The sequence below is a fragment of the Paraphaeosphaeria sporulosa genome (genome assembly GCF_001642045.1).
Source record: "Paraphaeosphaeria sporulosa strain AP3s5-JAC2a unplaced genomic scaffold CC84scaffold_8, whole genome shotgun sequence".
In the NCBI taxonomy this organism is placed as follows: Eukaryota; Fungi; Ascomycota; class Dothideomycetes; order Pleosporales; family Didymosphaeriaceae; genus Paraphaeosphaeria; species Paraphaeosphaeria sporulosa.
The window spans coordinates 1101351-1113922 of NW_017253367.1; the positions used below are offsets into that span (position 1 = coordinate 1101351).

At 51.8% G+C, this 12572-nt stretch overlaps 5 protein-coding genes across 5 annotated transcripts; 1 reads left to right on the forward strand and 4 right to left on the reverse strand.

Moving 5' to 3' along the window:
• Nucleotides 1–614: 614 nt before the first annotated feature.
• On the forward strand, nt 615–1094 carry CC84DRAFT_1219861 (uncharacterized protein; the record flags this gene model as incomplete). Its single annotated transcript, XM_018183117.1, has 1 exon — nt 615–1094. The coding sequence occupies one exon, from the start codon at nt 615–617 to the stop codon at nt 1092–1094; it is 480 nt and encodes a 159-aa protein (XP_018033298.1).
• A 499-nt stretch (nt 1095–1593) lies between these two features.
• Nucleotides 1594–2309, reverse strand: CC84DRAFT_1061420 (uncharacterized protein; the record flags this gene model as incomplete). The annotated part of the gene is made up of 2 exons (XM_018173588.1): nt 1594–1757; nt 1826–2309. Coding segments are annotated over 2 exons (648 nt in total), but the record flags the coding sequence as incomplete, so codon positions are not given.
• Nucleotides 2310–3577: 1268 nt separating this feature from the next.
• On the reverse strand, nt 3578–5712 carry CC84DRAFT_1124969 (DUF862-domain-containing protein). The gene is made up of 2 exons (XM_018175705.1): nt 5493–5712; nt 3578–5445 (listed from the first exon to the last, which is right to left on the reverse strand). Exons 1-2 carry the CDS (start codon nt 5526–5528, stop codon nt 3661–3663), a joined length of 1821 nt encoding a protein of 606 aa, XP_018033300.1. The 5' UTR covers nt 5529–5712; the 3' UTR covers nt 3578–3660.
• A 328-nt stretch (nt 5713–6040) lies between these two features.
• Nucleotides 6041–6848, reverse strand: CC84DRAFT_938129 (uncharacterized protein). Its single transcript, XM_018187920.1, has one exon. The coding sequence runs from the start codon at nt 6728–6730 to the stop codon at nt 6161–6163; it is 570 nt and encodes a 189-aa protein (XP_018033301.1). The 5' UTR covers nt 6731–6848; the 3' UTR covers nt 6041–6160.
• A 1858-nt stretch (nt 6849–8706) lies between these two features.
• On the reverse strand, nt 8707–10867 carry CC84DRAFT_1166720 (uncharacterized protein). Its single transcript, XM_018179034.1, has 3 exons — nt 10257–10867; nt 9473–10150; nt 8707–9247 (listed from the first exon to the last, which is right to left on the reverse strand). The coding sequence occupies exons 1-3, from the start codon at nt 10441–10443 to the stop codon at nt 8811–8813; spliced, it is 1302 nt and encodes a 433-aa protein (XP_018033302.1). The 5' UTR covers nt 10444–10867; the 3' UTR covers nt 8707–8810.
• Nucleotides 10868–12572: the final 1705 nt, after the last annotated feature.

Genomic DNA, 12572 nt, shown 5'->3' on the forward strand with positions numbered 1-12572 from the left:
ACCTAATCAATACTGGTCTGCTGCTAGCATCTTGCCGTATGAGATAATATCGCTCAACCTCTATTTTCAGCCGAACGCTTACCCTACACAGCTCAACCACCCATCCAAGTGCAACAAACGACAAGCACTCGGCGCACCAACTGATGGTGGGAATACAGCGAAGAACGGAGAGTTCTACCAGTACCCACTAGTATTGGACCGATTCATTCTGTTCTTCTTCCGCCCTGATCGGACTGATCACTTCCAAGACACTAGCGGCTTCTGCCTCGCAGCCGTATGTACAACAATACGGTCGAGCAATTCCTTGGGTCGCACAATGTATTAGATGCCCGGATACGAAACTCTTTGATCTCGCACTAAGACCTTTGAACACCAGAGAATATTGAGAAGATCAGCTGATTTTCTGCGACTAGGTCAGACACGACTATGGCGAGGCCAAGGATACAAAATGAGAAGAAAAGGAATCGTGTCGCTCGAATTTGCCGACTGGCGCAAATCCTAGCTTCGGAACTTTTTGAGTACTCGACGCCGATTCTTTCGCAACGAGTTGCGACTTCTTATCTGCAGCTCTAGACTTGAAAAGTAAGGGCTTCATGTGCGAAATCCTGGAAAATATGCCTTTGGATCAGATTGACTCTTGCGCTGTTACGGCCGCTTCAGAGCTCCAGGAAGTCATCGGTTCGTTCCCCCACGCACAGGACCAAAATCTTGACTATTTCGACATTGTACTCGGAAAAGACATTGTGGGCATCAATAGATTCGACTTTCTGGACTTCAATGCTGTCAAATCAATACTGGATCTACATACTCGGGTCCCTTGCGACGCTTTTAAGCCTTACTGCCTTGCGATCCTCAAAGTCGGCCCTGATATCAAGAGACCAGAGTACGATTCTCTGGAGCGGGCTGAGTCTCGGAGAAGACTGCTGGAGAGGATGGCTGAATATGCTTTCAAAAAGGTGCTCAAAAAGGAGGAGGTGACAGCGTTGAGCAAGAAATGCGAGGTTGCGGAGCAGCTTGAGCCGCCTCCGAAGGCGAAGATCGTATTGCGGGACGGCAAGTTTGTGAAGATGTTTGAACAAGCAGAGGAGGCTTAGAGAGCTCAAAGGCAAGATATAAATGTTGTTTGACTAGGTGAAAGGAAAAGAGATTCGGCCTGGAACATTGGAGTTCGAAGCGAGCTAAGTCTGGATCGAGATGGCATGACTGTAATCAATGCGATATTTGTGGTAATCTGGGAACTCTGATTTTCTTGAGAAGTCCAAGTGTTAGATATCGATCCCAGGACTTCTTAAACACGAGGAAACGTTTTCAACAACTTGGAAATGTTGTTTGTGCCTTCTATGGAATGCCCAGGAATACAATGCCACATGGCGCCCTGCTGATGCTATGCTAACTAATTGATGACGCCCATTGACCATCCCCGTGTAGAAGTTGAAAATCACATACTTCCCTGTGACAAGCAGTTGCTATTGCTGCCTTTGGTAGAGACGCAACGCCCACGAACGCCCTCATGTACGCCAGTTCTTCAGTGATGCTAGCCCGAGAGTGAATCTGAGCTCGCCCGATCCCAGCACAACCTCATTGCCTCTCCTCCTCCTCCCAGTCCTCAAACTCAATCTCTTCCGCCCCGTCGGTGATCGTGAATCGATGCGTCGAAAACCGGATAGACTCATACATCGTCCTCCCCGCGGCCCTCGCCTTTTTATGCCACGGGCCCAGGCCACCAAGATGAGCATCTTCCCTTGATCGCCAGAAGCCTGCTACGCATTAGCACTACCCTTCCCAATTCTATGTCACGGCCTATGTGGAAAGGAGGGAAACTCACATGTCGCCAAGTTCCTCCTCTCCCCGTTCGTTTTCCCAAACCAATACTTCAGTAATCCCCCGGACTCGCACGCCTCGCGGTGGCTCTCGTAATCTAGCTTGTATAGCAGATCATTGTCGATGTCAGCCTTGAGCTGCGAGCGGAAGATGACGACGTAGAAAGCATGCTTCTTCCAAGTGTAGCCAGCCTCATGGGAAAGCGAGCGCACGAGTGAGAGCACCGCAGGGAAGGAGAGGGAGGTCAGGTACGGCGCGGTGGCGTAGTCCGAGCGTAGAGGCTTGAGTGCTGTGAGAGCTTTGGCGAAGATGAGGTTGGGGGTGTCCAGGGTGGTCAGGTCGAGGTAGTGGCCGCAATTGTTGTAGGGAGAGGAAATGAGCTGGGAGGAGCGTGGGGCGGTGGGGGAGAGGACTTCGAGCTGGCGGGATGCTGCCGCTTCGAAGCGGAGTTCGTCAAAATCCTGGGTGATTGAGGCGGGATCCAGGATTGGCTCGGCTTCGTCTGTAACGCTTGAGAGGTTGATTTTGACGCCGTCTTTTGAGGGGACGGTGAACTTGTGCGCATTCACCTTGCCTGCTAGAACTGATATATCGATCCCCGGTGCCATTGCGCTCGTACTGACGTTTCCGTCAATTCGTACCGGAAGTTGGCAATGGTATCTATTAGTGTAACCCTTCCCGTGTCGTGCTCGCAGTGTTCGGGTGTGCTTCCGGTGTCCAGTTACTGAGGCTTTCTAATGATTAATTGTACGATCTCAATGGCTTTGTTCAATTTGGGTAGTCTTTGGAGAGGTCGTTGTCGTAGGTACAAAAAAGTATGGATGTACCTTTGTACCCAGCGTCTGAATTCCGCGTTAGAACCCACGATCACGCAATATGTCGCGAGCCCTGTCACGCACTGTCGCGACCGCTCCTACCCCATATTTCCCCGGACGTCCATATTGCACCATATCCTATGTCGCCATGTCGGAGGAGATGTTCGTGCCTGGTGTAGCCGTACCTGCGTGTGTGTAGCGAATCGGGTGATTTGTTGTCCTCCACCTAACGATCGACAGGGTGCGGCTTGAGGCACACTGAGCCATTTACGAAATGTCCGAATGGCACCATTCGGAGCCGCATTGCGAGCAGAGAACGCGGACGTTCGCTCTCGATATCATTTCTCCAAACCCTCCTGCAGTGTGCTAATGGATGGAAGCGGCCACCGCAGCCTTGTCGCTGGTTTAGCGCTTGCGAAAATAGCATTACACAAATCGCTCGGATTACGAAGCTCGACAGAGTGCCTCCCGTCAAACATGCGTTCTGCTTTCTTGACTCGGGTCCAGATCTGCAGCGAGGCGGTGTGATGTTGGCAACGTGCTTGCAGGGTCGTTCGTGGAGGTTTCTGCACGCACCTAAAGTCCCGTGACCAAGGTCTTACTATACGGGTCCGGAGATAGCTGATGAGTGTGTTCAAAGGATGATAGTAGCAATCGGAATGAGGCTGTTCTGACCACGGCTTTCTCGTTATCTTCTCAAGAGCTCCCGTGCGTCCTAAGCCATGGCGGGTAGCACGAAATTATGACCTCACGATGGGAGAGAATTGCGGTGCACAATAACAGATAGTGCGTAAGAGGCAGAGTATTTTGCACTGATAGGTACTGCCAACTCGATAACAAGACTTGCAGCGAGACTATATACTATGGAAGCGCGATAAGGCTAGACTGTTTGTGGGGGTACTTGATGCGACTACGGTTATTAAACTACACTCCACAGTCTTGGCTCCGTATGAGATGTCCGATGAATGTATCTATAATATTGGTCTATATGGGTATTGATAAAAAAAAATAGCATCCTCTCTCTTTAGACTTCCAACAAACTCTTCACCTCTTTGACTAACATCCTATCCTGTAACACCTTGGCCTGCAACTTCGCCACCGTGCCGGCTGCATCCATCGCCCTCCACAAGTCCCTGACTTCCCCGTCCATATCTGCGCAATATGCAAGCCAGCCAGTGCTGATCACCGTCATCTTCTTCACCTCGCTAAACTCATCATCGGAGCCAAGTATCTCGAGCAAGGAGGCTAGCAACTCAACTTGTTCTGAGTCGTCCAGCTCGGACTCGGAGGGCAGCGAAGCAGAAGGGTTGGAGCTGTGTTTCTTCATGCGTATTTTGTGGTTGGAGGAAGCAATATTCATGGCGAGACTGAGGGCCGAAACTTTGAGCGCCGGATGTTTCTCATCCAGGAGAGCGGTGGTGAGGATGGAGATAAGAGTCGAAGAGAGTGGTGGTGAGAGTATATGAGGGACGAATAGAGGAGAATTGAAGAGGTTGCAAGACAAGTGTAGCGTGGTCAATCGCAATGGATAGGGCGCAGAGTCTCCCAAGCTATTGACATGTTGGAGCAGATGTGCCACCGTCGCGGGCGTCCCAGTAGCGCCTACATGTTCTTCCGCAAAGAAGCCAGCAACGCGTACGTCTGTCAAAGCAACGCGGAGCAGATCAAGGGATGTAAACAGAAGCTCCGGGGGCAGAATGGATGTGCTTCGTCGTAGAAAGTCGGCGAACTTTGGCAGCTTGGTGAGTGGCGCTTCCATGGCACCAAAGCGCTCACGAGCATCAATAAACGAAAGAATCGAGGAAACAGCTTCATCTTTGCCAGCATTTCCCATCTTCGCGACGACCTTCTCCAACGGAGGTACCTTGGTGTACAGAATAGGTCGCTGGCTCTGGCTAAGCAGCGTTGGCAGGCTCTTTGCAAGGTGGGGATGTACTGGGAAAGCTTCGTTGAGCAGAAGCTCTACGTTGCTCCGTAGTTGGCGTGGGTCAGCGCCGCTCCATTCATCTCGCTTTTGGCCCCGGACAAAGGTAATGAATGTTGGGGTTGCGCGAACGTGAGGGAAGCGAGCTCCAATCGATCGGTCGGCGAAGCTGAAGTCAATCTTAAGGAAGACACATTTGTCGCCAGCTTCCGCCGCAAGGTCATCGTACGGCTGGTACATAATCTTGCAAGGTCCGCAGGTCGAGCTGGTGAAGAAAATGATGGCACTACGGTCCTTCGCAAGGTCCAAGAGGCTGTCCACCGCTTGTATCGTCGTGACACTATTGACCCGACCGGTGGCTTCCTTAAGCTCAACCGCCGCCTTTGTAAGTGCAGGTGCAGGCTTCGGCGTGCCATTTTGAGCGGCATTATTGATTGCCGAGGGCGCGACAGCACCGTTTTGGGGTGTCGGCGCCTGGGTGACAGGCCTCATGGCGGCATCAATTTGCGGCCTCAGCATCTGCCCAAAAGGCGTATTCAGCACGGTCTCGGGCAGATTTGTGATATGCTCCGGTATTCCCTTCCCCACCAAAAACATCGCGAAGTCGTTGGAGAAGTTGTTGCAGTTGTGCGCGAACAGATCGTACGACTCAGGTGTATAAACTGTCCTTAAGCTTTCGAGGTATTCGAGAATGACTTCGATAGGTAGCTCGGTTCGGCCCAGTTTTATGACCTCCATGGGATTCCCATGGTGAGTTGCACCGGCGCGACAGGTCTGTACACCCTGTCCGAAGTAGTATTCTATGCCTCCAAGAACGATGGCGGTGTGGTAAACGGCGTCGATCTGTATTCCGAGAAATTGTCTAGACATGGAACGTGCAAGACCCTATAATTCGTGAGCAGTAGCAGCGAAGTGATCTGAGAGAACCCTACCTTTGACAGGTCATACACGTACAGCTGTACATCCATCGTGAACGTATTGATTTACAGTTTTAGATGCTGACAAACTATCGGGACATGAGAGCGGCGGTGTAGTTGCACCCGGATCGCGGTTGTTAGAATATGTATATGTGCTATGCGCTGTGAGCGACAGCAGTTACAGATGCAGAGAGTTGTTGCGCAGAGTAGATGTTCTTATGGGACTGTCAATGGCAGGCTACTGTTGACGTACAACACCCATCGCCGCCCCGCCACCACGCTCCCGCAAACGCGCCAGCACGTGCGCCACGACTGCCCGCTTTTTGTCCGTCACCCGCACCTTCTAGACGATTCCTTCACAGACAGTTGCATCAATGCATACCGAACTACAATACCTTCGAAGCATCGCAATGTCTTACCGTCTGTCTTCATGCGCGTATATAATTTACGCTTCAATTGTGCACCATCGTTTTGACTTGACGCACGAAGGACCCACCTCATAGTGCCAGACTGGTTTCGGAGGCAAATTGCGTCGATACATGCCATTTATATATACATTGAAGAATGAGCGACAACATGGTGGCAGCGTGGAAAGAGCTATCGAATGCACGTCTGTCTCCAGCACGACCGATCCATCGCCTATTTGCCGCTCTCGTCGAAAGGCGCTCCACCGATCCAGCTCTTCACTGACACATCATCAAAGCTCGTGCAGCCGTCAATCTGCGTGAATACAACAAGCACTTCGCCCTTGCAGTCCACCTCCGCGTATCCAGTAACGAAGCCGCCGGGAGAGGAGACCGAGGAACGCACGAGGGCAGAGCCACCCTTAGGCAAGGTGCGGTTCTGGCAGCCGGTGCCGAACACGGTCTTCGCGTTTGTCGTTGAGGTGTCGCAAGTGAGATTTGTCTCAAAGAGGCTGACGACGAAGTCGATCGGCGTGTCGGCCTGGGGCTTGGGAGCTGCGGCCGCGATGGTCGCGAAGCCGAGGGCGAGGATAGACTGGGTGCGCATTTTTGCGTTTGAAAGGGTTCGAATGGCACTTTAAGGTGGAGGAGATCGAGTATTTGGCTTGTATTTGGCTTGTCGATGGTGCTCCATGAGGTAGGGGTGGCTTGAGGCGCTCTTATACTACTTCTCCTCCACCCTGTTGATGCCCCCAGGATCACATAGAGTCGGCCTCGCCTTGTCAAGGGTGATCTGTGCAACATACGTAGGTCCGTAAGCCAGACGTCAATAATCCTCCCACAGACCATATGTGTCTGTGAAACGGCTACCTTATGGCAGTTGCCGAGAGTAGTATGATGCTTCCGGACAACGGTCGAGGCTATGGCTGATGGGGCTGCGCGGCTTCCAAGTTCAAGGGTTCATGTTGGTACTGATCGTTTCGGCAAAGGTTTGCTAGTGTAACCGCAAGGTAGGCGGTAGCATGAGTTTGTGAGGCGAGGTGATGAGTATCTCGTGCGGAAGGGATCCTAGCTTCTGTTCTGGGTTTAGATAAGGCCGTCTAGGACTCCTCTTGTAATTGACTTGGAGGCGACCTTTATTACCGAATAGTAATCACCAATTGAACTCACCTCACATGGAATTGATGAATGCTTCGCAAAGCTTTCTCGGTGGGGGCGAAGTCTAGGACTATTTGTTCCACACATGCTTTTCAACCGCCAAAAGAGAATTCTCGCGAGCATCTTATCACAAATACCCAAATCTTTCAGCCATTGGAACATCAACACATCACTTCGCATGAGCGCAGAAGGAAGAGGCGGAAATACCCAGACAATATGCAAACGTTTGATTCGTGCGAAGGAAATTTTTCGAGGCAACGCTGTAGACTTTCGAAATGCATCTCTCCTATCGAGAAGAGCTTGGCTAGGAAGACCGGACTTGAGCGAAGTACTGGTGCCATCGGACATACGCGACAATGACATTCCCCTGCAGGTACCGATCGAGTAACTAGAAGATCGGCACCCACACTTCACAATATGGAGCCTCATCTTTCGCGTACATTAGACGCGTGTCTATAATCCTGCTATGGGTAGCCTGAAACCAAAACGAGTCGTAAATATCCTCCAGTCACAGCCCACAACATGACTCGCGCCACAGCGACATACATACTGCACTGATCAAGGAGTTCGAGGCGGGCAGAAGTTGGACTGCACCTAGGGAATGGTAACAGCACTGGGAGAACTCGGGATGTAAGAACTTTCAACGCCCAGTCCGTGGTAGTGATCAACCATCGTCCACATCGTTTGGAGTCACTATGCAGTCAAGTAAATCTATTGAACTGACTCAGTCTGTTCGCCGTCATCCAATTCAAGTCTTCAGTGAAGTGACTCGGCAGCAGGTGTAATATGGAGCTTACCATGCGTACAACTTGGTCTTGAGTAACCGATGCAGCTGGACACTTCGACTGACAAGACCTGACCTAGCTCTTATCTGATGGTCTAGCCTCGGTCTATACTGCCCATAACTGCTTGTGCGTGGATAGGGGGCCAGTGTATGCCGAGCTAAGATGCAGGCTCAGGTAAGCTGCCTGCCCTGACTAAACCCGGCCTACTTAGGTACCCTCTATCAGACCTAATCTGACCCAACTTGAGGTCCATACTTAACCTTACCCATGTACCTAGCCCATCTTCCCACCCAGTAGATACTCCCTGTTCCACCTCGTCTTTAAACCTTCTCAACTTGTCGGGAGTCAAAGCAGTATCGGCAGTATCAAATGAGGTTGCCGCCGCCCACCCTGTCAGCGCATCGTCGGGTAGCGCGTCGGCAAGCCGCTCACATTTCTCGCGCGGGCGAATGAGGCGGGAACGTAGACACAGATGTCGGTACTCTCACAAGGGTTCTAAACCTGTGGCAGTAGTCCGGCCCGCTACATCGAGAATCCTAGTTAGGGATGCGTCGCGGCAATCGCACACACAGTCGTAGGGCAGGCAGGATGGGCCGATCAGAACATGTTGAAGATCGTTCGATATTAGATAGGCTAGGATGCACCGTCCTGCACGCAGTTGGTGTTCACGATGAGTCGCGGGTATTGTTCGCTGCGGCGAGATCGAAGGCGTGGCCTGTGCGAGTTTACCTACCACGAAATACGAGAGTTGTACAATGCATCTTACAAAGCAGATACCAAGGTTCTTGGAGAATGCTTATTACATCTGCCTACACACGAATTTTCGAACGGACAGGCCCTGCACAGGAAGTTGAATACCGCGTTCCACAAAAGGCACAGCAGTGCATTAATTACTACATTACGGAACCTAACGACGTATGGATATATCCCCAGCAAATTAAACGCGCCTAGACACGCCACCGTATCCTCTCCCATGATACTAAATCTCAGAAATAATGCGGCGCATACTTCTTCCAGCCCTGCGCAATCCAGCACTCGTCCATTCGGCTCTCCAGATCCACATACCACCCCCCATGCAACAGTCCCTCCTCCTTCATCGACCAATCCTGCTTCTTGCCCCGCGACTTGAAATCTAAATCGCCGAGTTTCGCTTCGATCGGCGCATTCGGGTCGGCCCACGGGATGCGGATGAACAGCGAGCAGTCCCTCAGCGTCATGGCAAGGCGGAGGCGGTCCTCCTCAGTGGATGATAAAGGACAAGAGAGCACACCTGCCGGGTCAAGTTGGCCTTGGAGGTAGCGGATGTGCTGGAGGATGTGGTGGCCGGGGCCGGTGGTGAGATATGGGACCGCGCGTTGGACGACGGCTTCTACTTCGTCCTCCAAGTGTTGATTTAAAGCTTCTTCGTCCCTCGAGGGTCTGTCTGTTGATGCATTAGTGATAATTTCGAGGGAATTAGGGCTTGACTTGTCGATACTCGGGTAGAACAAACCATGAACACGCTCAGGAGCTATATTCCGAATCCTGTAGTTTCGGGCCATATGCTGAAGCAACATCATGGTCTGTCTGTTGGAAGTGGACCATGCAAATATGTCCATCCACTGGTGCGCAGGACAAGAGTATTCTGGATAAAAATATGTATACATACGCAGGACGTGATGGCCGGGTTTCTCCGCCATCGTAGAAAGCGATCTGTGACGTATGTATGGCTCGATTGCAGCTTTGTTTCCGGCCACAAGGGCCAGCGGACATATCCAGGTTTTTTTGATGGCTTTCTTGGATTGCCTCGAGGCCTGGAGCGCGCAAGTTCGGCAAAGATATGCGTCTCGGGGTGCGTTTGGTGATTGAAGTAGCCACTTGGGCTTAATCTCGATGGTGGTGACCGAACCAAGCACCGAGGACATGTCTGGCAGCAGGATGCCCCTCTCCTCTAGGTGATGAGATTCTATATGCCTGTTGTCGGGGCAATGCGTGTGCATCTCGGCAAGCAGTGCTTTAATGGCTTCGGGTGTTATCGCGACCCCTTCGTGATCCATGATGAATTCCTCGAAAGACTCATTGATCGAAAGCTTGATGGCAGTGCTGCGGCTTGAGGCTCCTTCCTCCGATGGCTCGGTCTTGCGAAACAATGGCTTGACTACTGTCTCGAAGCCCTCCATGATTTCCTTGTACTTCAGCGTCTTGGGTTTGCCTTTGCTCATTCGGAGGACGTTCTTAGCAAGCTTTTCTTTCGCCAGTATGTTGCCCTGGTCATCCTCAAAGACGAATGATTCCTTGCCATCTTGTAATGAATACGGGACCACCCGAAAGACGGTATTGGCGGCACCTAAGACGAGGGTACAAAGTCAGTGTGAGTCAAAACAGGATGGTACATGTCTCACCCAAAAGGGAAAGGCAAGACACATCAACATTGTACCCGGTGGTTTACGCACCCTCTGCGAGGAATTCGAAGCGAACGCTGTTTGAACTCTCACTGGTAATTTGGTCTCTGGTCAGGCGGCAGCGAATTTTAGGTTCGTAAGATACTGGCGAAGCTGCATGAGACTCTTGCGCTGCCTCGCTCTTTGCGTCTGAGTTTTCCTCCTCGGATAGGCTTGGTCGGGGACCCTCGAAATCCATGTTCAACGATGCAGCGTATAATTAACGAATGCGAAACGAATATTTTCCTTCGTGGTAATCTGTGATAGCGGAAGAGGTGTGTAGACACCAGGGTTCCAGAGGGTCAACTCGATTTGTTGAAGGCTCCGCAGCCGTAAGGCACGATTCACTAATACGTTCCTGCCTCGGTACTCCGTCTATCATACAGCGCACCGCACCTCCCAACGTCGAGTTCTGTGTCGCGCTGGTACCATGGATGGTTGGTGCGCGCGTCCTCCAAGAACGTGTTGCGTGCAGTCTCAAGAATGCGTCTGTGAGGTTCCTTGCCACTCAAAACTCGCGACGGATACAGGCAACAAATACCGTCGCCCATCTTTTCGGGGGCCCGGCCTTTAAAGGTTAACGGTACGAGCTGGCTCGTTTTCGTGGCGGCGCACTTCGCTACCAGGATTGGATGATTTTGGTTTATAGGCGGCGCGCGTGCGCCAGGAAACACGGCTGAGATCCCTGCTCTCAGCGCCCTATGTAAGCACACTAGCCCTGCAAGGCACAAAATCGTACTTGATGATGCGAGTGCCCGTAAGGCATAACGTGTTTTACAAGCGAGCGGCGCGTACAAGCGAGCGGCGCACCCCACCAACTTTGCGCACCTCTGCAGATGTATATCTTAACAACCGTGTAGAACAATGTATAGATATTAATATAGTAGATTAAATAGTATCTAAACTATCTATTTTGCACGTACGGGAGTTATGCCCAGTCTCTCTACACTTCTTGCAGCGCGCAAGAGCCTGGCGGCTGAGGCCTGATCGCTCTCCACCTTGACGCTGTTCACGCTCTATCTGCTGGTCAGCCTCCTTTTGAGCCAGTATATCCTCTCCCTCTCCTTTTGTTAAGGTCCCGCGCTTCTGTATCCGCCTCTTTTTACGCTGCCTACGCTTTGTTGCTGCCTCATTAGCCCTCTCAAGGCTGGTGATCCGATCGCGCATCAGCTCAGCTGAGAGCATCATCACTTCAGCTCCCTTCTTAAGCTGGTCAATTGCCTGGATAATTGAGGCTGGTGATGAGCTCTTATGTCGCCGCACACGATTACGTATTAATGTTGATTGAGCCTCAAGCTCACGTACGTTGCTCGGCGTTTTGGCTTCCCAGAGAGCCTCTGGTAGAGCAGCTGGTGTAGGCGTACGGAGCTGCACATCTAGCTTTGATAGAACAACGTCTGGCTGGTGAGGAACAAGGCCTGCGCCTCGAAAGGCTGAGCAGATATTAGCTGCCGTAAATGATCGCGTGAAGGCTGCCTTAAAGGCTGGCAGAAACTCGAGCTTCGTGATGTGGTTGATGTGGTGGCGGATTAGACTCTCAATCTCACGGCTGTACGCGCGCTTCAGCGGCGAGAAGCAGCCAACGTCAAGCGGCTGTAGCAGGTGAGATGAGTGAGGTGGCATACAAAGAGTATAGATATTATTCTCCTTGCAGAGCTCTTGAAACTCAAGAGAGTGGTGGCTCTCATGGCCATCAAGGATGAGCAGGCGACGCGCACCAACGACACGAGTCTTCGTATAAGCGTTAAAGTGTTTTAGCCACTCTACTCCTAGCTCATTGTTCGTCCAGCCGTTGTCGCTGACTGCAATCGCCCAGTCGCGTGGGATCTCTGCTTCCTCGTACCAGGCAGATAGATGATACTGGCCAGCGAAAATAAGGAACGGTGGGACTGACCAGCCAGCAGCGTTGATTGCAGCGATCACTGTGACCCATCCACGGTCGCCAGGCTGGATAGCCTTTGGCCTGCCTCTCCGCTCTGATCCTGTTACAACGAGTTGAGTCATAATCTTGCCCATCATAAAGCCAGCCTCGTCGAAGTTATAGACATCGTCATCGCAGATGCCGTACTTGGTCTTTGTCTGCTCTACGAGCTCAAACCAGCTTCTGATTAATATCGGATCCTCACACAGGGCTCTCTGCCTATCATAGGCTCGATTGAAATGCGTTGTGAGACTATCCGTGCGCTTGACAAAGTTGCGCGGCCAGTGGACGCCGACCTGACCAGCGCCGCGCGCAGCCAGCAGTTTATCAGCCATATCGCGTACAGCCGCGTACGTAGGCGCAAATCCACGTTGATCCAGGTCAAGTATATATCTAACAATCACCTC